The 26,264-nt window shown below is 47.0% G+C and overlaps 1 protein-coding gene across 1 annotated transcript in view; it reads left to right on the forward strand.

Annotated features, from left to right (window-relative positions):
* The first annotated feature begins 222 nt into the window (after window positions 1-222).
* The window catches only part of LOC119843722 (HORMA domain-containing protein 2-like), a 34,371-nt gene continuing 8,329 nt past the window's right edge, over window positions 223-26,264 (forward strand). The window contains 9 exon segments of the mRNA XM_038373491.2: window positions 223-263; window positions 13,647-13,735; window positions 15,063-15,105; window positions 15,108-15,206; window positions 17,065-17,128; window positions 18,647-18,683; window positions 21,701-21,721; window positions 23,471-23,497; window positions 25,017-25,084. Coding sequence (XP_038229419.2) covers window positions 13,685-13,735; window positions 15,063-15,105; window positions 15,108-15,206; window positions 17,065-17,128; window positions 18,647-18,683; window positions 21,701-21,721; window positions 23,471-23,497; window positions 25,017-25,084 — 410 coding nt within the window. The 5' untranslated portion in view covers window positions 223-263; window positions 13,647-13,684.

The raw sequence follows: 26,264 nt of genomic DNA on the forward strand, positions 1-26,264 counted from the left end.
GGGGTCTGAGCGCGGGGCGCTGCGGGCGGGAGGGGGCAGGGTCTGAGCGCGGGGCGCTGGGGGCGGGAGGGGGCGGGGTCTGAGCGAGGGGCGCTGGGGGCGTGGTCTGAGCGCGGGGCGCTGCGGGCGGGAGGGGGCGGGGTCTGAGCGAGGGGCGCTGGGGGCGGGAGGGGGCGGGGTCTGAGCGCGGGGCGCTGGAGGCGGGGGCTCGGCTCGCGCTCGCTCGCTCGCTCCCGGGACGACGCCAGGCTCCTGAGGCCCTGGTGAGGTCCCGGCCGCGGGAGGTACCGCTCATCGAGACCCCGCCCAAGCCTGAGGGGGCGGCATCCCCCGGATCCCTGTCAGCCCCCCCACACTCGGAGGGGCGGCAGCCCCCGGATCCCTATGGGCCCCCAAACACACCCAGAGCGGGGTGATATTCCCCTTGGATCCCCACCCGTCCCCCTCTACTGCACTGCGTGAGGGGGCACTGTTCTCCCAGCTCCCCAGCTGCACACGCGCCTCTATGTCGGATGGGAGGCTCCACTTGGAGCCCCCTTTGTCCACCTCCATATGTTCTCTGTGGACACATGGTTAATCGTTGCTGCGTTAATAGGTAGCCTGCCTGCTTTAATACTTGGCCTTGACAATCGGAAGAACTTCATAGTTGAATATTTAAAGGATCGGTGCCAAATTTTCAAGCCCTCCCAACATGTGTTGCCTGTGGGCCAAGTGTTGGGACAGAGCAGAATCTGGCCATGTGCCTTTATGCCCCGTACTTTACACAGATCATCCAACCCCAATAATTATCAGCTGTAAAAGAAAATATACATGAGTCTGTGCTCCGAGAGCATGTGCCTCATTTACCGGGCTTCCCCTCTCACGTTACCGATGTAATCAGGAGTAGTTCCATTGGCAAAATGATCCCGCGTGTATTTCGCAAAAATCCCCATGTGCCTTTTCCTCTGTATAGCTGGAGCTGGGAATGATAACTTTTGAAAAAGTGGTGAAATGCTAAGGCTGAGACCCAGCAACTCTGGGGTTCTGATCCTGACTTTGGGTATGTCTACACTACGAAATTAGGTCGAATTTATAGAAGTCGGTTTTGTAGAAACCCTTTTTATACAGTCGAGCGTGTGTCCCCCCGCACAAATGCTCTAAGTGCATGTAGTTGGCGGACTGTGTCCACAGTACCGAGGCAACCGTTGACTTCCGGAGCGTTGCACTGTGGGTAGCTATCCCACAGTTCCCACAGTCTCCGCCGCCCATTTGAATTCTGGGTAGAAATCCCAGTGCCTGATGGGGCTAAAACGTTGTCGCAGGTGGTTCTGGGTACGTATCGTCAGGCCCCTGTTCCCTCCCTCCCTCCCTCTGTAAAAGCAAGGGCAGACAATCGTTTTGCGCCTTTTTTCTTGAGTTACCTGTGCAGACGCCATACCACGGCAAGCATGGAGCCCGCTCAGCTAACCATCACCGTATGGCTCCTGGGTGCTGGCGGACGTGGTACTGCATTGCTACACAGCAGCAGCTTATTGCCTTTTGGCAGCAGTCGGTGCAGTATGACTGGTAGCCGTCGTCGACGTAGTCCTGGGTGCTCTTTTAACCAGGTGCCTGGGCAAACATGGGAGTGACTCAGCCAGGTCATTTCCCTTGTTTCGTCTCATGGCGATTGAGTCCTACCGGCAGTGCACTGTCTTTTAATCTGCAGCCAGCAGAAGATGATGGCCAGCAGTCATACTGCACCGTCTTCTGCCGAGCACCCAGGGGGTGACGATGGCTAGCGGTCGTACTGCGCAGTCTGCTGCCGGCATGATGTATAAAGATAGATGAAGTGGCTCAAAACAAGAAATAGACCAGATTTGTTTTGTATTCATTTTCTCCTCCCTCCCTCCCTCTGTGAAATCAACTGCCTGGTAAACCCAGTTTTGAGTTCTATCCTTGAGGTTTTGAGTTCTATCCTTGAGGCGGCCATTCAGTTTCTCGCAAAGTCACCCCCTTTGTTGATTTTAATTCCCTGTAAGCCAACCCTGTAAGCCATGTCGTCAGTCGCCCCTCCCTCCATCAGGGCAACAGCAGACAATCGTTCCGCGCCTTTCTTCTGTGCAGACGCCATACCACGGCAAGCATGGAGCCCGCTCAGATCACTTTGGCAATTAGGAGCACATTAAACACCACACGCATTATCCAGCAGCATATGTAGCACCAGAACCTGGCAAAGCGAAACCGGGTGAGTAGGCAACATCAGCGCGGTTACAAGAGTGATGAGGACATGGACACAGACTTCTCTCAAAGCACGTGCCCTGGCAATGTGGGCATCATGGTGCGAATGGGGCAGGCTCATGCGGTGGAACGCCGATTCTGGGCCCGGGAAACAAGCACAGACTGGTGGGACCGCATAGTGTTGCAGGTCTGGGACGATTCCCAGTGGCTGCCAAACTTTTGCATGCGTAAGGGCACTTTCATGGAACTTTGTGACTTGCTTTCCCCTGCCCCGAGGCGCAAGAATACCAAGATGAGAGCAGCCCTCACAGTTGAGAAGCGAGTGGCAATAGCCCTGTGGAAGCTTGCAATGCCAGACAGCTACCGGTCAATCGGGAATCAATTTGGAGTGGGCAAATCGACTGTGGGGGCTGCTGTGATGAAAGTAGTCAACGCAATCAAAGATCTGCTGATATCAAGGGTAGTGACTCTGGGAAATGTGCAGGTCATAGTGGATGGCTTTGCTATAATGAGATTCCCTAACTGTGGTGGGGCCATAGACGGAACCCATATCCCTATCTTGGCACTGGAGCACCAAGCCAGCGAGTACATAAACCGCAAGGGGTACTTTTCAATAGTGCTGCAAGCACTGGTGGATCACAAGGGACGTTTCACCAACATCAACGTGGGATGGCCGGGAAAGGTACATGACGCTCGCATCTTCAGGAACTCTGGTCTGTTTCAAAAGCTGCAGGAAGGGACTTTCTTCCCAGACCAGAAAATAAGCATTGGGGATGTTGAAATGCCTATAGTTATCCTTGGGGACCCAGCCTACCCCTTAATGCCATGGCTCATGAAGCCATACATAGGCAGCCTGGAGAGTAGTCAGGAGCTGTTCAACTATAGGCTGAGCAAGTGCAGAATGCTGGTAGAATGTGCATTTGGATGTTTAAAAGTGTGCTGGCGCAGTTTACTGACTCAGTTAGACCTCAGCGAAACCAATATTCCCACTGTTATTACCGCTTGCTGTGCGCTCCACGATATCTGTGAGAGTAAGAGGGAGATGTTTATGGCGGGGTGGGAGGTTGAGGCAAATCGCCTGGCTGCTGGTTATGCGCAGCCAGACACCAGGGCGGTTAGAAGAGCACAGGAGGGTGCGGTGCGCATCAGAGAAGCTTTGAAAACCAGTTTCATGACTGGCCAGGCTACGGTGTGAAAGGTCTGTTTGTTTCTCCTTGATGAAACCCCCCGCCCCTTGGTTCACTCTACTTCCCTGTAAGTGGTTACCCTCCCCACCTCCCTTCGATTACCGCTTGCAGAGGCAATAAAGTCATTGTTGCTTCACATTCATGCATTCTTTGTTAATTCATCACACAAATGGGGGATAATTACCAAGGTAGCCCAGGAGGGGTGGTAGAGGAGGGAAGGACAAGGCCACACAGCACTTTAAAAGTTTAAAACTTATTGAATGCCAGCCTTCTGTTACTTGGGCAATCCTCTGGGGTGGAGTGGCTGGGTGGCCGGAGGCCCCCCCACCGCGTTCTTGGGCATCTGGGTGAGGAGGCTATGGAACTTGGGGAGGAGGGCGGTTGGTTACACAGGGGCTATAGGGGCAGTCTGTGCTCCTGCTGCCTTTCCTGCAGCTCAAGCATACGCTGGAGCATATTAGTTTGATCCTCCAGCAGCCTCAGCATTGAATCCTGCCTCCTCTCATCATGCTGCCGCCACCTTTCAGCTTCAGCCCTCTCTTCAGCCCACCACTTACTCTCTTCAGCCCGCCACCTCTCCTCCCGGTCATTTTGTGCTTTCCTGCACTCTGACATTGTCAGAGTCATGCATTTTTTGCATGACTTTGCGTCTGCCCCGCAGCCCCGGGCGCGGGGCTTAAATCCCGCCCGGACACCAGGTCAACCCGGTTCTCCCCGGGGAAGCCGCGGCGGGAGGACCCTCCTCCGCCGCGGGACCCCGCGCCTGCCCCGCAGCCCCGGGCGCCGGGCTTAAGTCCCGCGCGGACACCAGGTCAACCCGGTTCTCCCGGGGGAAGCCTCGGCGGGAGGGACCCTCCGCCGCCCCGGGTCACCGGGCGCGGGGCTTAAGTCCCGCCCGGACACCAGGTCAACCCGGTTCTCCCCGGGGAAGCCGCAGCGGGAGGGACCCTCCGCCACCCCGCAGCCCCGGGCGCTGGGCTTAAGTCCCGCGCGGACACCAGGTCAACCCGGTTCTCCCCGGGGAAGCCGCGGCGGAAGGGACCCTCCTCCGCCGCGGGACTCCGCAGCCCCGGGCGCCGGGCTTAAGTCCCGCGCGGACACCAGGTCAACCCGGTTCTCCCCGGGGAAGCCGCGGCGGGAGAGACACTCCGCCGACGAGGGACCCTGCGCCTGCCTAGCAGCCCCGGGCCCCGGGCTTAAGCCCCTAGCGGCCCCCTGTCGAGCCCGGAGCGGCAGGGGCCGGAGGGACCCTCCTCCGCCGAGGGTCCCCCTGCTGGCCGCCCTGCCCCGGGCCCCGGGCTTAAGCCCCCAGCGGCCACCGGTGAGCCCAGAGCTCCACGGTCCGGAGGGACACTCTTTCACGGTAAACCTTGCTGTTAACATTACATACATAGCACATGTGCTTTCGTTACAAGGTCGCATTTTGCCTCCCCCCACCGCGTGGCTAACAGCGGGGAACATTTCTGTTCAGCCATTGGCAAACAGCCCAGCAGGAACGGGCACCTCTGAATGTCCCCTTAAGAAAAGCACCCTATTTCAACCAGGTGACCATGAATGATATCACTCTCCTGAGGATAACACAGAGAGATAAAGAACTGATGTTGTTTGAACGCCAGCAAACATACACTGCAATGCTTTGTTCTACAATGATTCCTGAGTACGTGCTACTGGCCTGGAGTGGTAAAGTGTCCTACCATCGTGGATGGAATAAGGCTGCCCTCCCCAGAAACCTTTTGCAAAGGCTTTGGGAGTATATCCAGGAGAGCCAGGAATGCCAGGGCAAATCAATCATTAAACATGCTGGCTTTTAAACCTTGTATAGTATTTTAAAAGATACACTCACCAGAGGTCCCTTCTCCGCCTGGTGGGTCCAGGAGGCAGCCTTGGGTAGGTTCGGGGGGTACTGGCTCCAGGTCCGGGGCGAGAAACTGTTCCTGGCTGTCGGGAAAACCGGTTTCTCCACTTGTTTGCTGTGAGCTATCTACAACCCCCTCATCATCGTCTTCCTCGTCCCCAAAACCTGCTTCCGTGTTGCCTCCATCTCTATTGAAGGAGTCAAATAACACGGCTGGGATAGTGGTGACTGAACCCCCTAAAATGGCATGCAGCTCATCATAGAAGCGGCATGTCTGGGGCTCTGACCCGGAGCGGCCGTTTACCTCTCTGGTTTTCTGTTAGGCTTGCCTCAGCTCCTTAAGTTTCACACGGCACTGCTTTGGGTCCCTGTTATGGCCTCTGTCCTTCACGCCCTGGGAGATTTTCACAAATGTTTTGGCATTTTGAAAACTGGAACGTAGTTCTGATAGCACGGATTCCTCTCCCCATACAGTGATCAGATCCCGTACCTCCTGTTCGATCCATGCTGGAGCTCTTTTGCGATTCTGGGACTCCATCATGGTCACCTCTGCTGATGAGCTCTGCATGGTCACCTGCAGCTTGCCACGCTGGCCAAACAGGAAATTGAAATGCAAAAATTTGCGGGCCTTTTCCTGTCTACCTGGTCAGTGCATCTGAGTTGAGAGCGCTGTCCAGAGCGGTCACAATGGAGCACTCTGGGATAGCTCCCGGAGGCCAATACTATCTAATTGCGTCCACAGTACCCCAAATTCAACCCAGCAAAACTGATTTCAGCGCTAATCCCCTTGTTGGGGGTGGAGTAAGGAAATCGATTTTAAGAGCCCTTTAAGTCGAAAAAATGGGCTTCGTCATGTGGACGGGTGCAGGGTTACATCAATTTAATGCTGCTAAATTCGACTCAACGCCTAGTGTAGACCAGGGCTCTGTAGTTGACTCTACATGTGGCCTGGGTACATCACTTTTCAAAAGTAGCCAGTACTGTCTCGATTTGAGACACCTAAGACATCCCCACAGTAAATCAAAGTGTGCTAAAAATCAGGAGCCAGATTCTGATTTTATTTATACCAATGTAAATTGGGAATAACTCTATTGATTACAGTGAGTGACTCTGGATTTTCATGGTGAACTGAGATCAGAATCAGGCTCCAGGTCACTTACTCAGGTATCTAATTATGGGCTTAGGTGAGTAAGTGTAGGCATCCCCAAGTTGGAAGGTGTTGGCTTTAACTGCTAAGGGAAACTGAGGCACAATCTGGGAATTGTGCTTAGGAAAGATAGGAAGTATGGCAAGACACTGCTCTGGCGTAACTAGGAAATCTTCAATGATCTAAAATTCAAAAAAGAGTCCTACAAAAAGTAGAAACTCGGCCAAATTACAAAGGATGAATATAAACAAATAACACAAGTATGTAAGGACAAAAATGGAAAAGCCCAGGCACAAAACGAGATCAAACTAGCTAGGGATATAAAAAGAAACAAGAAAGTATTCTACAAATACATTAGAAGCAAGAGGAAGACCAAGAACAGAATAGGCCCATTACTCAATGAGGTGGGAAAGACAATAACAAAAAATGTGGAAGTGGCAGAGGTGCTTAATGACTTCTTTGTTTCGGTTTTCAACAAGAAGGGTGGTGGCGATTGGACATCTAAAATAGCGAATGCCAGTGAAAATGAGATAGGATCAGAGTCTAAAATAAGGAAAGAACAAGTCAAAAATTACTTAGACAAGTTAGATGTCTTCACATCACCAGGGCCTGATGAAATGCATCCTAGAATACTCAAGGAGCTGACTGAGGAGATATCTGAGCCATTAGTAATTATCTTTGAAAAGTCATGGAAGACGGGAGACATTCCAGAAGACTGGAAAAGGACAAATATAGTGCCCATCTATAAAAAGGGAAATAAGGACAACCCGGGGAATTACAGCCCAGTCAGCTGAATTTCTGTATCCAGAAAGATAATGGAGCAAATAATTAAAGCAGTCAATTTGTAATCACCTAGCAGATAATAAGGTGATAAAGAACAGTCAGCATGGATTTGTCAAGAACAAATTGTGTCAAACCAATCTTCTAGCTTGGGGGGGGGGGAGGGATAGCTCAGTGGTTTGAACATTGGCCGCCCTAAACCCAGGGTTGTGAGTTCAATCCTTGAGGGGGACATTTAGGGATCTGGGGCAAAAATTGGGGATTGGTCCTGCTTTGAGCAGGGGGTTGGACTAGATGACCTCCTGAGGTCCCTTCCAACCCTGAGGTTCTATGATTCTTTCTCTGACAGGGTAAAAGCCTTGTGGATGGGGGGAAGTGGTAGATGTGGTATATCTTGACTTTAGTAAGGCTTTTGATACTGTCTTGCATGACCTTCTCCTAAAGAAACTAGGGAAATACAACCTAGATGGAGCTACTATAAGGTGGGTGCATAACTGGTTGGAAAATCATTCCCAGAGAGTAGTTATCAGTGGTTCACAGTCATGCTGGAAGGGCATAATGAGTGGGGTCCTGCAGGGATCAGTTCTGGGTCTGGTTTGGTTCAATATCGTCATCAATGATTTCGATAATGGCATAGAGAGCACACTTATAAAGTTTTCGGACGATACCAAGCTGGGAGGGGTTGCAAGTACTTTGGAAGATAGGATCCAGACAATCCAGGAAGTTTTGGGGGAGTATTGGGGACAACTTTCTGGTACAAGTGCTGGAGGAACCAACTGCGGCTGTGCTCCTCTTGACCTGCTGGTTACAAACAGGGAAGAATTGGTCAGGAAGTAGAATTGGGTGGCAATCTAGGCAGCAGTGACCATGAGATGGTTGAGTTCAGGATCCTGAAAAAAGGAAGAAAGGAGAGTAGCAAAATACGGACCCTGGACTTCAGAAAAGCAGACTTAGACTCCCTTAGGGAACTGATAGGCAGGATCTCCTGGGAAGCTAACATGAGGTGGCAAAGTGTCCAGGAGAGCTGACTGTATTTTAAAGAAGCCTTATTGAGGGCACAGGAACAAACCATCCCGAAGTCCAGAAAGAATAGCAAATATGGCAGGCGACCAGCTTAGTTTAACAGTGAAATCTTCGGTGAGCTTTAAACTCAAAAAGGAAGCTTACAAGAAGTGGAAATTTGGACAGATGACTGGGGGGAGTATAAAAATATTGCTGAAGTACTCAGTGCTTTTTTTGCCTCGGTCTTCACAGACAAGGTCAGCTCCCAGACTGCTGCAGTGGGCAACACATCATGGGGAGTAGGTGAGCAGCCCTCAGTGGTGAAAGAACAGGTTAAGTCCATGGGTCCAGATCTAATGCATCCAAGGGTGCTGAGGGAGTTGGCTGATGTGATTGCAGACCCATTGGCCATAATCTTTGAAAATTTGTGGCAATCTGGGGAGGTCCTGGATGATTGGAAAAAGGCAAATATAGTGCCCATATTTAAAAAAGGGAAGAAAGAGAACCCGGGGAACTACAGACTGGTCAGCCTCACTTCAGTCCCTGGCAAAATCATGGAGCAGGTCCTCAAGGAATCCATTTTGAAGCACTTGGAGGAGAGGAAGGTGATCAGAAACAGTCAACAGGGATTCACCAAAGGCAAGTCATGCCTGACCAACCTGATTGCCTTCTATGATGAGATAACTGGCTTTGTGGATATGGGGAAAGCGGTGGATGTGATATATCTTGACTTTAGCAAAGCTTTTGATAGGGTCTCCCACAGTATTCTTGCCAGGAAGTTAAAAAAAGTATGGATTGGATGACTATAAGGTGGATAAAAAGCTGGCTAGATTGTTGGACTCAACAGGTGGTGATCAACGGCTCAATGTCTAGTTGGCAGCTGGTATCAAGCAGAGTGCCCCAGGGGTCAGTCCTGGGGCCGATTTGTTCAACATCTTTATTAATGATCTGGATGATAGGATGAATTGCACCCTCAGCAAGTTTGCAGATGACAATAAACTGGGGGGAGAAGTAGATACGCTGGAGGGTAGGGATAGGGTCCAGAGTGACTTAGATAAATTGGAGGATTGGGCCAAAAGAAATCTGATGAGGTTCAACAAGGACAAGTGCAGAGTCCTACACTTAGGAAGGAAGAATCCCATGCACTGCTACAGGCTGGGGACCGACTGGCTAAGCAGAAATTCTGCAGAAAAGGACCTGGGGATTACGGTGGCCGAGAAGCTGGATATGAGTCAGCAGTGTGCCCTTGTTGCTAAGAAGGCCAAGGGCATATTGGGCTGTATTAGTAAGTGTGATGGGTTGGATCACAGGAACCCCCTTGGGGCTGCCAACTGATGTGCCAAGACTACTTCTGCCCCTTCTTTCCTGCCCTGGCAGCTTGGGACTTCAGTGCCCTGCCTGGTTTGAGCCAGACCCGGTAGCCTGCTGCAAACCCAGACACAGGTCTGAACCATGTCCCCGAACAGCTGTAGGCTTAATTGAAAGCAGCTTCAGAAGTGTTCTAGTCTTTAACACTCAGATGCCCAACTCCCAATGAGGTCAAAACCCCAAATAAATCCATTTTCCCCCATGTCATAAATATAAAGGGAAGAGTAACCATCTTTCTGTATACAGTGCTATAAAATCCCTCCTGGCCAGAGGCAAAACCCTTTCACCTGTAAAGCATTTAGAAGCTAAGATAACCACCCTGGTACCTGGCCCAAAATGACCAATGAGGGGTCAAGATACTTTCAAATCTGTGGGGGGGACAAAGGTTTCTGTCTGTCTGTGTGATGCTTTTGCTGGGAACAGATCAGAAATGCAAGCCTTCCAACTCCTGTTAAGTTAGTAAGTAATCTACCTAGAAAATGCATTACATTTTCTTTTGTTTAATGGCTGGTAACATAAGCTGTGCTGGAGGGAATGTATATTCCTGTTTTTGTGTCTTTTTGTAACTTAAGGTTGTGGCTAGAGGGATTCTCTATGTTTTGAATCTGATTACCTGTAAAGTATTTACCATCCTGATTTTACAGAGGTGACTCTTTTATCTTTTCTTTAATTAAAATTCTTCTTTTAAGAACCTGATTGATTTTTTCATTGTTCTTAAGATCCAAGGGTTTGGGTCTGTGTTCACTTGTACCAATTGGTGAGGATTATTATCAAGCCTTCCCCGGGAAAGGGTGGTAGGGCTTGGGGGGATATTTTGGGGGAAGACGTCTCCAAGTGGTCTCTTTCCCTGTTCTTTGTTTAAAACACTTGGTGGTGGCAGCACACGGTTCAAGTACAAGGCAAAGTTTGTACCTTGGGGAAGTTTTTAACCTAAGCTGGTAAAAATAGGCTTAGGAAGTCTTTCATGCAGGTTCCCACATCTGTACCCTAGAGTTCAGAGCGGGGAAGGAACCTTGACACCCCATATCAAGCTTATACAGGGTAAACTCATCAATTGTTTGCCCTCTATAACTCTGATAGAGAGAGATGCACAGCTGTTTCCTCCCCCCCCCCCCGGTATTAATACATACTCTAGGTTAATTAATAAGTAAAAAGTGATTTTATTAAATACAGAGAGTAGAATGTAAGTGGTTCCAAGTAGTAACAGACAGAACAAAGTGAATTACCAAGCAAAATAAAATAAAACACGCAAACCTATGCCTAATACAGTAAGAAAACTGAATATAGATAAAACCCTCACCCTCAGAGGTGTTCCAGTCAGCTTCCTTTTACAGCCTAGTCTTCTTCTAGTCTGGGTCCAGCAATCACTCACACCCCCTGTAGTTACTGTCCTTTGTTCCAGTTTCTCACAGGTATCCTGGGGGTGGAGAGGCTCTCTCTTGAGCCAGCTGAAGACCAAATGGAGGGGTCTCCCATGGGCTTAAATAGACTTTCTCTTGTGGGTGGAGACCCCCTCCTTTCTCCTATGCAAAGTCCAGCTCCAAGATGGAGTTTTGGAGTCACCTGGGCAAGTCACATGTCCATGCATGACTCAGTTTTTACAGGCAGCAGCCATTTCCCACATACTATCTTGAATGTCTCCAGAAGACTTTTTAGGTGGATTGGAGCCTTCCAAGATCCATTGTTCATTAAGCGTTCCTTGGTTGGGCACTTAATTTGCACATTCCTGTCTCAAGAAGCTGACCAAATGCTTTACTAAGGCTACTTAAAAATCAAGCAAGTACACAGCCAATATTCATAACTTTGAATACAAAAATGATACATGCATACAAATAGGATTAATAGATTCAGTTGATCATAATCTTTACCGAGATATGTTACATGGCATAAGTAGCACAAAACATATTCCAGTTATGTCATATATACATTCATAAGCATATTTCCATAAAGCCTTATGGGGTGAACTGTAACAGTAGGAGCACTGCCAGCAGATCGAGGGAAGTGATTATTCCTCTCTAATCTGCACTGGTGAGGCCACACCTGGAGTGTTGCGTCCAGTTTTGGTCCCCCCACTACAGAAGGGATGTGGAAAAATTGGAGAGAGTCCAGTGGAGAGCAACGGAAATGATTAGGGGGCTGGGGCACATGACTTACGAGGAGAGGCTGAGGGAACTGGGGTTATTTAGTCTGCAGAAGAGAAGACTGCGGCGGAATTTGATAGCAGCCTTTAACTACCTGAAGGGGGGTTCCAAAGAGGATGAAGCCTAGGCTGTTTTCAGTGATGGCAGATGACAGAACAAGAAGCAATGGTCTCAAGTTGCACTGTGGGAAATCTAGGTTGGATATTAGGAAACACTGTTTCACAAGGAGGGTGGTGAAGCACTGGAATGAGGAAGTGGTGGAATCTCCATCCTAAGAGGTTTTTAAAGCCTGGCTTGACAAAGCCTTGGCTGGGATGATTTAGTTGGTGTTGGTCCTGCTTTGAGCAGGGGATTGGACTAGATGACCTCCTGAGGTCTCTTCCAACCCTACTATTCTATGGTTCTTTTGTTAAAATGCAAAATGATCTGGACAAACTGGAGAAATAGTACAAAGTACAAAGTAAATAGGATGAAATTCAATAAGGACAAATGCAAAGTATTCCACTTAGGAAGGAACAATCAGTTGCATGCATATAAAATGGGAAATGACTGCCTTGGAAGGAGTACTGCAGAAAGGGATCTGGGAGTCATAGTGGATCACAAGCTAAATATGAGTCAACAGTGTAACGCTGTTGCAAAAAAAGCAAACATCATTCTGGGATGTCTTAGCAGGAGTATTGTGAGCAAGACACGAAAAGTAATTCTTCCGTTCTACTCTGCACTGATTAGGCCTCAACTAGAGTATTGTGTCCAGTTCTGGGCGCCACATTGCAGGAAAGATGTGGACAAATTGGAGAAAGTCCAGAGACGAACAACAAAAATTATTAAAGGTTTAGAAAACATGACCTATGAGGGAAGATTGAAAAAATTGGATTTGTTTGGCCTGGAGAAGAGAAGACTGAGAGGGGACATAACAGTTTTCAAGTACATAAAAGGTTGTTACAAGGAGGAGGGAGAAAAATTGTTCTTCTTAACCTCTGAAGATAGGACAAGAAGCAATGGGCTTAGATTGTAGCAAGGGCGGTTTAGGTTGGACATTAGGAAAAAATTCCTAACTGTTAGAGTGGTTAAGCACTGGAATAAATTCCCTAGGGAGGTTTTGGAATCTCTATCATTGGGGACTTTTAAGAGCAGGTTGGAGAAAGACCTTGTCAGGGATGGCTAGATCATACTTAGTCCTTTCTTGAGTGAAGGGGACTGGACTAGATGACTTCTCGAGGTCCCTTCCGCTTCTATGATTCTATGATGCTTCTCTACCTTTGGGGAATGTAGTGAGCATTAGTTTGTTAATGTTTGTCAAGGATTTTGAAGGTGAAAAATGCTATATTATGAAGACATGTATAGTGGTTCAGTAGGAAGGCTCCAATAAAATTTTCACTTCAAAGGGGATTAAATCCCTATATTTCTATGGAAGATAAATGAAAAATACTATTATTTTAAAAATCTGTGGGATGTTTCAGATAGAGGCTTAAAATGGGTCAAGATTAGTATTTTGCTTTCAGCTCAACAGTGCTCTTTTAAAAGTGCAATGCTCTTTGGATTGTTAAAACAGCTGTCTGGGAGTCGGCTCAGCATTTCTGAGCAGTAGCACTGTTCTGTGCACCAGCATGAAGATCAAAAGCACCTCTGTCAAAGAGATAGAGAGCCAGATTCTCAGTTGATGTAAATTGGCCTAGCTCCATTGAAGTCTCTGGAGCCACAACAATTTCCACCAGCTGTGGATCTGGCCCTGAATTTCCAGTACTATTGACAGTTTGTTTATAGCTAATGAGGTGTTCTTGCTGCCATGTGAACTTCCAAACTGTGGCACAGAGTGACGTCAATCGGACACCATTTAGCTGTCCTGGCAAGAGCTCAGCTTTCAATCCTGGAGAGAGTTCTCATGCAGCCTGGTTCTTATGCTCAGGAAGATGAGAAATTTCAGGAATCCTGTATTTGCCAAGTGGTTAATGTCTATTTCTCTGCAGGTTCTAATTGCATGTGAAAGGCAGCACTTTGAGATGCTATGGCCATGGCTCAGCTCTCACACACTGGGCAGAAGCATAAAACCTCCAAGGTACAGGATTTAGGACTTAACGTTACTGATCAACATGCTGGCCTAGTAGTACTCAGCCCTGCAGAGCTGGAAACCTGGCTTTGATTACCGTTCCCATCCCTTGCTCCCAGGGCAGGCAGTGTGCTCAGTGCTGATTACACTGTGTCATTGTTGGGTTTTGAAAGCAGTTGTCTCCAGGTTAGCGTAGCCAAGAAGATGCTGGCTAAGGTGCCTGAGGATTTGTAGGAGAAGCGGTGCCGAGATGCTGGATACTGGTGCTTGGCTACGTAAAACTCCTCGGGCATGCAGAGCCTCGCTAGAGGAGAAAAAGACAAGGAACTGGTAGTGGGACTCCTTTTCACAGAGATTTTGAATGTTAATACCAGGTGTCATGGAGACCAGAAGGGATCACTAGATCGTCACCACTACTTGATGTTTAGTATTCATAATTAAGGCTACGATTTAGTCACGGAGCTCATGGCAGTCACAGATTCCATGGCTTTACTGGACCTTGGTGACTTCTTCAGCTGTCAGCAGCTGTAGCAGTGGCTGGGGCTGGAGCCGGGGCTATGCTCCCCACATAGCCTCATGGTGGGAGCCGCCGTCGGAGCCATACGCTCCTGCCCCGTGGCTTGCGGCGGGGGCTGCTGCTGGGGCCGTGTGCCCCTGCCCCGCAGTGGGGGCTGCAGCTGGGGCTGTGCATCTCTGCCGTGGTGTGTGTGGTTATGTTCAGGAAAAGTCACGGGCCCCATGAATTTTTATTTGTTGCCCATGACAAAATCTTAGCCTTATTCATAATAAACGGAGTCCTAGGCATGGAAAAGTGTATGAGTGCTTAGCTCTTACTAAGCAGAATCCCACATTCTTTTAGAAACCGGATTTGCGTATAACCTTTGGTTTTGTTGGAAGCCTTTCTGCAGGCTGTGTCTGCGTTCTGGATTGAAAATATCTGAGCAGTTGAGAAGCGCCGCCTCCCCCCCTGCCCCCCGAATAGCACTTCTTTTCCAGTGTGTAGACCTCAGAGCCCTGTTTTGTCACTGGAATTCAGTAACACCAGCCCTGTGGAACTGTGGCAATAGTTCTCTGCCTGTATGACAATGTATTAATACTGTCAGCGAAAGCTTTTGTGTAGCAATAAACTTTGGACTAATTGTGTTAGATGCTCCTTGAGCTAGTTATATTCAGTCCACCAACATGTAAGTGAGTGGCATACACACTATGGAAACCAAAAGAAAGGGTAAAATTACCCCAATTTAGACTACCTCGAAACCTGCTGATTCTCCCGTCTAGCGCTGAGCCTTTGCAGTGGTCTAAAACCAATAATATTTTTGTCTTTGTCTTTTTTCAGGAATCAGTGTTGTTTCCACACAAAATTGCCACTGACCAGCAGTCATGGTGCTGGTGAAAAGGCATTTGTCCATCTCTGTCTCCTGTATAACGTACCTAAGAGGGCTCTTCCCAGAGAGCTCATATGGAACTCGCTATTTAGATAGTAATGTTTTCAATGCATGCTACTATGTTTCTATGCATTATCTTTGCCTAGTACAGATTAGGTCAGTGCCGTTCACATATTTGACAAGTTCAGTCTTTTGTAGGAACCTTGCTGACCGTGGCCCAAATCCTCAGCGCGCGGTATGTAGGTGCCAGATTTCTATTGAAATCAATGGGAATTAGGCACCAAAATATCTTTCAGGATGTGAGCCTATGGGCCTTATCCAGCAGCCCTGATACAGGAAAAGCTCCTATGGCAGGAAGACAACTTAGAGCTAGTGAAACAGCTGTTTCTCTCAGTGTTTGTTTTGTTTTCCAGTTGCATTCATTATTCAGCAATTTCATCAATATTGCCACTCCCAAGCATTCCAAAACCATGTGTCAGGCTCCCCCAAAATCACGAGACTGGCTTAAAAATCATTAGATTTTTAAAAATGAAAATAGCTACCCACAGTGCACCGCTCCGTAAGTCGATGCTAGCCACGGTATTGAGGATGCACTACGCCGACTTAATGCACTTAGAGGGACATAGACAATCGACTGTATAAAATCGATTTCTAAAAATCGACTTCTATAAAATTGACCTAATTTCGTAGTGTAGACATACCCTTAGAGCTAATGACAACCATCAGCTGTTTCTCTCAGTGTTTGTTTTGTTTTCCAGTTGCATTCATTACTCAGCAATTTCATCAATATTGCCAATCCCAAGCATTCCAAAATCATGTGTCAGGCTCCTCCAAAATCACGAGACTGGCTTAAAAATCATTAGATTTTTAAAAATAATAAATGTCAGGGTTTTTTTTATAGTTGCCTTCTGTTTTTTGAGTCATAGGGGTCAGATTTTCAAGCTTTTCTCCATAATCTGGAGGTTTGGAAAATGAAAACTGAGATTCTCACATAATCACGTGGCTTCAGAGATGTGGCTTTAAGAAAAACACAAGGTATTGTGAGACTTTGGCAAGGTCACACCATATGATGAAACTTCGATTCATCTGCATCTTTATATTAAGTTAGGATCTGAAGGTGGGGAGAGGGAGTGACTCCATATATATTCCAGCTTTATAGATTTATCATCCTTGATTTATGCTTGAAATGGGGTTCAGTTCATTTCCGTGTTCTCGTAGAGCTAGTATCTTGAAATCTGGTCACTTGTTCATTATGGCCTGCTGAGGACGGAGGAGGAAATCCCAAATTTGACTTTTGATTTTTCCATCTGAAAGGTCATCAGTCTTTCTGATCAGATTTCAGATCTTCAAGTGTCTTTCTGAGCAAGAATCTTGACATTTGCCCTACCATTCCTTAGAGATCTGCAGGATTGGGCCTGAAGGCATTAAGTCACCTTTGTGGTTGGCCTATCAGCATTGGCTTCAACTTTAGGAGTTTTTTGCTTGTGGATCCTAACTCCTAAACTTGGAGGACAAAAGGGCGACAGGAGCCCGGTGGGGAAACGTCACAGCGTTAGCTCATTTTGAGCACAGTTGTTTAACTTATTTGTGTGTTAGTGAACACTAGAGTGCAGAACTAGAGGGTGCTGTTGGGAAGTGCCAGAATAAGATGAGAATGGGGATTGAGGGGAAAGGAAGTTGCTGGCATTTCTAAATGAAGCCACATTCAATAAATCCATAACCCCGGTACTTTTTCCTGGAAGAGTTCAGTGTATTTCAGCAAAGGTCTTTGGCGTTGTAAACTACAGCAGTGAGCCTCTGTTAGCCCACCTGGGATGCTGTTAAAACCATTCTTCCAGCTCAGGAAGTGTTTCCAGAAAAAATACTTCATATCTTGATGACTGACTTGATTTCAGTGTTTGCCCAGTGGCTCCAGATAAGCTTTGTAACTCTATGCTAACTTTTGTTTTGCAGATCTCTGTCTAAAAATCCTTCGGGAAGATAAGAACTGCCTGGGGTCACGGCAGATAGTCAAGTGGTAAGTGAATAACAGTGAAACTTAGGGCTTGCCTACATGAACAATTAGACCGCGACAAGATGGTGTATGAATCTATCCTGCACTAGTCTGCTACACTCCAATGTCCGTGTGCACCCTGCTGGTATGCATTGACGGTTTGCTGGAGCGCTTCAATCTAGTCTTCTTTGAAATGGGACGAGCTCAAAGTGCATTAAAGAGCTGTTAACCCACGTCAGCAGGGTGCACTCAGGCAGTTAGACTGCAGCAAGCTTGCGTGGGATTGATTTAATCTCAGTTTTCCGCAGTCTAACTGTTGGTGTAGACAAGTCCTATGATTTGATTATGCTGAACAGCAATATGGCATTGTACCACAGGCCTTTACTTCCTAAATTTGAAATCCTTCAGGGCCAATGGTATTGGATTTGGCAAAGCAATACCCACTGATTTATTATAAAAGCTATGTGTGCTTGGCACTGTATATAACGAAGACATGGTCCCTCTCCAACGAGCTTCCAATGTAAATGTGATCTCATTGACCTCAATGAGAGCGGGATCAGGCCCTCAATTGAACAAACAAAGCAGGTAAGGGAGGAATGAGGCTCACTCTAAACAAAGTTGTGAGGTTACTTGTTTCCATAGGTTATCTATTTGCTATTTCTAGTTTTTAAAGTGATTTTTATGCTTGATTGATTTTTAACTAGTATGTGCCGTTTTTTCTCTTTAATGGAAGTTGTGTCTGTTTCTGGGGGCATAACTAGGGCCCTTAGCTTTTTAGAGTTATAGTTAATAAATGCATTTCAGAAACACAGAGAGAAAGGTGGGTGAGGTAATATCTTGTGTTGGACCAACTTCTGTTGATGAGAGAGACAAGCTTTCAAGTGTATACAGAGCTCTTCTTCAGGTTTCAGAAACATGGCGTTACTCCTTCCTATCAGCAGAGGGAGTTGTTATAGGGAGTGTAGCACTTCTGTGTTGCTTAAATACTGTAAGAGCCCAATCCTGCAAATACTTATGGCTCAGTTATCTTCTGTGTCCTGTAAGCACCAGGCTCAGATGAGGAGGCTGCAGAGGAGCCATATACAGTTCTCCAGTCCTGGGGCCAGTTCTGCACTGTCTCAGGATAGTTTAGAGCAGCCTAAAATCATGATTGCAGCAGCACTCCAACCATGCCTCCTTCCTCATCGCTATGCCAAAGGAACACCCAGCTGGCTGGATCCATCAGCACAAAGAAACCAGAATGGGGCCAACGATCTGGCCATTACTACCCAGTCTACGGTTTACTATTTTGAGTAGTCCCAGGACGCCTAGTAAGAAGTGTTCACAGGAGCAGAGCCTTAGTGTATAAACTGTGCACACATATGGAGGGGAGAAGAGACCCTTAATTGCTGAGTGACCTGAAGAGGGCGTTACAAGCTAAAAATGCTGTCAGCTCTGTACTGCTTAATGTTTGTAAATGTGCACTCTAAACTCCATCTAATAAGTAAGGATTTCCTGCTGCTAGACTGGCATGACTAGTTACTAACATTTCTTTCCTGGCAGGATTCAGGGCTCTTTTGATGCTTTGGAAAAGAACTATGTAAGTTTTTGTTTGATATTTTGGTAATATATCTTTCTTCACAAACAATGGGCAAAATTCCGCTCCAGTTTTCCTTGTGCATTCCTGCAGGGAGCATCTCTGCTATATATTCGCCAGTGATCCCAGTGGAAACTGTACATACAGAACAAGTACACAATAGAGATCTGTGCCACAGGGAAGGAAGGAAAGCTGCTCTGTGTGTTTGTGATGTGGACTCTTACTCCTTTAGCTAGCGTAGCGTAGTAACCATTATTAGCGTCTAGACCTGCTTGTTGTGAATGGTTTCCACACTAATTTGCAGGCTGCAGGGTTCTCCCCTGCATTCTCTCTTCTACATTCACATCCTTTAATGGATGGATGCAGATTCTGTCAGTCAAAGCAAATCTCTCTCCCTGCCTTTTTTCTTTGCCATATTCTTCTCTGCTCCCTCTTTCCTTTACCCCTTCTTTTACCATCTCCTTGCCTCAGACTTATATCGGTGTAACTACATTGCTCAGGGATGTGAAAAATCCATACCCCTGAGCGACATCGTTATACTAACCAACCACCCCCGACCCCATGTAGACAGACAGTGCCATGCTGAAAGAAAAGCTTCTGCTATTGATATAGCTACTGCCTCTCAGGGAGGTGGATTAGCTCTGCCAACTGAAGACCTAAGAGCGTCTTCACTTAAACACTACGGCAGCGTGCAGCTGTGCCAATGCAACATTTTAAAGTGTAGACCTGCCTTGAGTTTAGATTTTCTTTCCTTTTTGTATTCTTTCAACTACAAGGCTTGAGTACCTGGATTCAGAATAAATGCACATTTTTAAGTAATCCCAGCCCTCACTTACGCAATCTGAGGAAAATCTGACCTGTAAATACAAAGTGCTGATTGCTCTCTGTGTATCAGCGTTGTTCATCAGACTGTCATCTATATCAGAATGACTCTTACCTAAACCAGATGGATTCTTGTCAATATCTGCACTGCTGATCAGACAGAGGCTTGTCTATGTCAATTCTACTGTTGTCATAGATGAAATGATGTGAAATGTTCTGAACTCAAATACTTGCTTACTGACCATTCAAACAGTCAGCTTTAAATACATAATGGTCGCCACCATTTACAAGAGATTCAAATCCTCATACTTCAGAGCATAAATCAACTTCTAACTGATAGGGATTAGGAAAAAACTCCTGTGAGCAGTTATTCCATAATTATCCACTCCCAAGTTTTTTGCACATTCCTTTGAAGCATCTGGTGCGGGTCAATGTCATGGAGATGGTACTGGACCAGGTGGGTCACTGGTTTGATCTACTGAGGCAGTTCCTTTGTTTCAGTAAGCAAGTGAACTAATTCTTTCTCTAGCCAAAAAGAAAAGGAGTACTTGTGGCACCTTAGAGACTAACAAATTTATTAGAGCATAAGCTTTCGTGAGCTACAGCTCACTTCATCGGATGCATCCGATGAAGTGAGCTGTAGCTCACGAAAGCTTATGCTCTAATAAATTTGTTAGTCTCTAAGGTGCCACAAGTACTCCTTTTCTTTTTGTGAATACAGACTAACACGGCTGCTACTCTGAAACCTTTCTCTAGCCAAAGCTTTCAAGTGGTTTACAAGGCTAGTGTCAAGTACAGTTCCTTGCCATAGTGTAGTCCCTAGGTGAACAAGTTGTTAGGTGTCTGTGATGAGATCCATATCAGAGATCAAAGACTGAAACCTTGTAGCTAATGGCAGGTGGGGTAAAAACAGTGAGATTCATAATAAACAAAGGGATCTTATATTGGACTTGAATAGAGAAGGATGCCAGTATCAAGTAGCTTTAAATAGAAGTAATCTGTTAAGCGAGAACGCTGTGAGGCGAGACTGGCTATACAGCTATTTTATAGATAGGGCCCTACCAAATTCACAGTCCATTTTGGTCAATTTCATAGTCCTGGGATTTAAAAAATAGTAAATTTCATGATTTCAGCTATTTAAATCTGAAATTTCAGTGTGTTGTAATTGTAGGGGTCCTGACCCAAAAAGGAGTTGAGGGGAGGGTCACAAAGTTATTGTCGTGGGTGGGTGCTGTACTGCTAAGCTTACTGCTGCAGGCGGCAGTGCTGCCTTCAGAGCTGGGCAACTGGAGAGCAGCAGCTGCTGGCCAGGAGCCCAGCTCTGAAGACAGAGCTGCCGCCAGCAGCAGCCCAGAAGTAAGGATGGCCTGGTATAGGATTGCCACTCCTTGCTGCTGCTGCCTGCAGAGCTGGGCCTTCAGTCACCAGCCGCCACTCTCTGGCTACCCAGCTATGAAGGCAACATAGAAGTAAGGGTGGCAATACCATGATTCCCCCCCCCCCCAAAACCTTGCGACCCCCACACAACTCCCTTTTGGGTCAGTACCTCCAATCTGAGAAATGTTGGTCTCCCCCCTTGAAATCAGTATAGTATAGGGTAAAAGCACACAAAAGACCAGATTTCACTGGGGGAGACCAAATTTCACGGTCTCTGATGTGTTTTTCATGGCCGTTAATTTGGTAGGGCCTTATTTATAGATCTTTGGAAAAATGTGATTGTTGTTCGGGTTCGGCTACCTTCAGCACGCGGCTCACCAGGGTAATCCGCTGGCGGGCCGCGAGATGTTTTGTTTACCTTGATGCGGCCCCCCGCAGTTCCCATTCCTGACCAATGTGAGCTGCGGAAAGCGGTGGGCCGCAGGGATGTGCTGGCCGCCGCTTCCCGCAGCTCCCATTGGCCGGGAACGGCAAACCTTGGCCACTGGTAGCTGCAGGGGGCTGTGCCTGCAGACGGTCAACATAAAGAAAACGTCTTGCGGCCGCCAGCGGATTACCCTGATAGGCCTTGTGTCGAAGGTTGCCGACCCCTGATGTAGTTAATAAAACTGGCCACAGGGTGTCACTGATGTTGCACCCAAGTGCATCTGAATTAGCAAGGGTATGTATGAAAAGCCCTGACTTGCAAACCATTGAATGTATTTAGTCCTTCATTACTCGAGGCACTTAGATTTTGACTAGGCTCTTATCTTCTCTTCCAGTTACATATGGCTGTCCTGGCAGTAAGTCGTTCGTTAAATGAATGCAAGGTGTTTTCCTTCCCCACAGTGGTTGGATGAGATGTTAAACCAAGGTCCCTTCTGCCCATCTCTGTCAATAATTAGGGAGCGTTAAAGAGCTCATAGCAATGGAGTTAGCCTCAGTTTAGAAGCAATAGCTTCTCTCTTCACAAGTTTCAGAGTAGCAGCCGTGTTAGTCTGTATTCGCAAAAAGAAAAGGATTACTTGTGGCACCTTAGAGACTAACAAATTTATTAGAGCATAAGCTTTCGTGAGCTAAGTGAGCTGTAGCTCACGAAAGCTTATGCTCTAATAAATTTGTTAGTCTCTAAGGTGCCACAAGTACTCCTTTTCTCTTCACAAGATAAATGTTAATTTCTTAGGTTGCATGGGAACATTTGCTGGATGCAGCTTTTGCCTCCATCAGTGGTGCAGCATATTCATCCTTAAATCACTAAGGCCATGTCCACACTAGGAACAGTTTACTGGTATAGGAACACCAGTATATAATCCTGGCAAAGTGCTCCTGGTGTGGATCCAACTAAAGATGATTTAGTTGGGGATTGGTCCTGCTTTGAGCAGGGAGTTGGACTAGATGACCTCCTGAGGTCCCTGCCAACCCTGATATTCTATGATTCTATGAAAGTAAAACAACCCCCCACAAGCAAAGCAAGCTATAGCAGTAATAGCACAGCTTTGCTGGTATATCTGCATCTACTGTAGGGACTTCTTTACACCCCTGGCTGATGTACCTGTGCCAGCAGAAGTCTGTAGCGTAATCAGAGCCCAGGTCTAGGATACTGATTACAAGCACTGCCATGTGCTTCACATTGCTGCTTCCTTCTGCCTATGCCCCAAACAGAAATGGGCAACTGCCTCCTTCCCTTCCCCTCTCTATGAGCACTCTCTTCAGTTGCCTTCTTGTTACCGCTGATGGGACAAACGCTTTAGCCCTCAGGTTTCTGGCAAGTTGCCATTGGCACCCTTGGTGTTGCAGAGATTGTGCACGGCCAGCCTCTGACACATACCTTTGTAAAGCACTTGTAGGTATTCTAGACACCAGAGCGAAGATCCGGGTAACTAATCCTCATGCATGAGGGCATTCATTGATCGCTGCTGAGGGTCAGGATGGGATCTCCCCTGAGCCCTGCAAAATTTCACACTTTTCCACCTTACTCTGTAGCAACAGGTATTGGCTGCTGCCAGAGGAAGGCTATTGTATAGACAGTCCTATGGTTTGATCTTTTATGGAGAGCTTGGCCCCGGAGCAGTGAAGTTGCGTCATTGCAAGCATTGGCCCGGGCTATACAAGCCAACCCCAAACCAGCAGCTTCACTGTTCCCAGATCCAAGCTAGCGAGATTAAAGCTAGGTTGTGTATATCAGCTCAAGCTGCAGTCACAGCTAGGGCGACCACCTTTGTTGGATGGAAATAAGGGAAAGCCACATGAAAAATAAGGGACAGCGCTTTATTTTAAGGGACATTTTAGGGAAACACAATTTACCTTAGCGTATCAAGTGTAGATTTCTGCTGCCCTCCAGTATACAATGCAATTATGATCAGGATCAATTTAATGTTTAAAATGGTCAGGAGACATCGCTTAAGTGAAGGGATGGGTGGTCACAATCCAGGATTGCAGTCTAGACATACCCCGTGTTCTTAGGGCATGATAGAGATTCAATTGTTTGTTTACTTCTCACCTCTACATTTTATCAGAGAGAAAGATGCATTCACTATACTTTCTTAAAACAGATTTACACCAATCCCAAGGAGCCACAAGTAAGGAGTAGTCAAGCTCTACTTAGGGGGAAATCAATTGCAGGGGTGAGTTGTAGTATATTTGGAATGGGCTCATAGGGTTAAATTCTGCCTTGATTTGACAGGTATGCATGGCTGAGCGAGGAGACATAAGCTACCTCTTTCTCTTATGCCTTCACCCCAGCAGACCAACTCAGATTCCAGGCAGAGTGGTGATCCAGTGCCCCTGTTGAGCACTAGGCTGTGGGCCTGTAATGTTGCACCTGGTGATGCTTGTTGGGTAGCTCAGGGGCATAGGTAGGACCTTGCTTCCTTCTGCTGAAGACCAGAAGCAGGAGGTGAGGATAATGCACACTGTTCTTTTATGCACCAGCTGTCAGCAGCACTGTTAAAGGGTGACTTTCAGCCTGATCAGAGAGGTCCACTGCCAGGCCTACTCACCACTTCAGCCCTGGGATGTAGGTGGTGCATAGAGCATGTGATGGTCCTTTTGTACAGTGGTGAATGTCACCCTGCTCTGTATTGCCCCGTGAGCCATTATGTCTTCATCTGTCCTGTAAAGACAGAACCTTTGCTCATTCACTACTGTTCCACTGCCCCCCCAATGCGGCTCATGGAAGAAGAGCAAGAATTTACTCCATATACTTGGCTACCAAGGCTGGGATTATTATCCCCCTCCAAACCCTTACCGAAATGCCCTTTAAATGTGTTATAGCCAGAGCTGTTTATGGTTTCTTATTTTCCTCAGAAAATTTTGAGTTTTCCGCAAAATATCGAAAACGGAAATATTTTCATTCTGATATGCTGCCGCTGTCCCATAGGAGTTGTAGTTCCAACACCTCACGCTCCCATTCACCTCTATGAGTTCCCTGGTAGGACTGCATCTCCCATGATGCACCAGAGGCTCCCTCTTGGCAAGGGAAGGGGGTGGCCAGGGTGCACCACAGGTCCCTCTTGGCAGTGGCAGTTGCGTGGCCTGGGTGCATCACACAGATGTAGTCTGGCTGGGGAGCCTGGCCCTAGAAGCAAATGGGAGCAAGAGGCACGTGAACTAGAACTCCCATGAGACCCTGCAGCAGCATTTCAAAATCAACATTTTTCTGTGTTCAGGAGAAAAATTTTGACAAAAAATTATTTAGTCAGAAACCCAATGTTCCATCGGAAACCCATTTGGATGCAAAATTTTCAACCAGCCCGAAGCATAGCATTACTAGCGTAAGCTCTAGTTAGCATGCCGTTTGCATTATGGCCTCCTGTTTTAAGTGGCTCCTGATTTTTCTCCCCCAACTTCCTTTTGAGTTGGAGTTTCTCATGTTTCTTCTCAGCCCAGAAGTGAATTTGTATTTGCTTCTTTTAAGAAAATCTGCAGATGATTTTTGAGATCAAAATGGAGCCTAGTCAATAATTTGATCCTGCTAGACAGGCATAAGAATGAGGAAGCATGGACACCAGAGAGTTTCCTGCACAATCTATTGAGCTTTCTTTGGGAGCATGTTACTGAAAGACTTGTTTTTTTTCTGCTCCCTTTGTGAATGTCTAGAGGGTGACTGAGCTGTATCAGTTCAAATTCAAGTATACAAAGGACGGGCCCCAGATGGACATCATCAGGTAATGGCTCTGTTTTATTTCTGAAAAATACACAGTGATAAATTTGCTTCATCAAAACATTTTTAAAGTGAAAACTGTCCCTTGTGGTTGTATCATGCACCCCTCCAATATCACGAGGTGCTGAATGGCTTCATCTGCCATTGAACTCAGTGGAAATTAAGGGTACTCGGCATCCTGCTGGATCTGAACTCCTGCGCTGATGAGCTTACATATCACAGTACATGTACTGTAACATCTAGATGCAGCAGAGCTGAATTAAGGACAAGATTGATGTATCCCACACCCACTCTGTGTAGCACTCTGCTGGTGGCGGCTGGGCCATACATAGAATTTGACGAGCCTGCTACAGCCTCGGCTAACAGAGCAGGGTGTTGTACTTTAGGCAGTAGTGTCGTGCTTTGAAATTCAGAGGTCCCACGTTCGATCTCTGGCTGCCAATGACCCACCCTTGCGTGCAGCATAATATCGACACCCTGGGGATTGTCTTCTTCAAACATTTGTTCGGCTCCCACTGTAGGTGTACGTGCCCTGTGTGCGTGAGCCTGGAATCTTTTAGCTGGCAGTGTCTGCTGGGGCTGTACATGTGCCCCATCTGCCCCCTACGGCAGGGTGTGAAGGGGGGGGCAGCCCCAACAGCTACTCAGTTCTTTCTCACTGGCCATGGTAGCAAGTCACATCCCACAGTGTCCTCCTGCTTCCTCTTAGCATTTTAGTAGTTTAGAGTTGTAGATAGTTAGCTTGGAGTTAATGTATTTTCTTGGTAAATTTAAGTTAAGCTTGCTGCTAAAACAAACAAACAAACAAACATAAATTAAAGCAATTTTGCTTTCTATGAGTCTTTCCTCAGTACCAACGAATAAGTCTGATGGCAGAGAACAGGTCTCTGAGCTTTAAAATCTGCCCTGCCTGCAAGACTGTTCTGCCTGCCTAGGATGCATCTAGAAAGTGTTTAGGCGAGTCTCATATCCCTAGCTAGTGTGCCATTTATAACTCTTTCTAAACACATACAGAGGGCTCACGATGCCGGTTTAAAATTATTTTTAATGGAAAGATCTATGTGGAGTGTCTGACTCTGAGGTACCCCCTTGGGAACAGTCTCTTCTGGCTTTGAAACCAGTTTCAATGAGCGCTTCAGCTATAAGAGACATCTTTCTGGGAGATAGATCTTTCTCCTCAGAAG

Source organism: Dermochelys coriacea, chromosome 15, assembly GCF_009764565.3.
Source record: "Dermochelys coriacea isolate rDerCor1 chromosome 15, rDerCor1.pri.v4, whole genome shotgun sequence".
Taxonomy (NCBI): Eukaryota; Metazoa; Chordata; order Testudines; family Dermochelyidae; genus Dermochelys; species Dermochelys coriacea.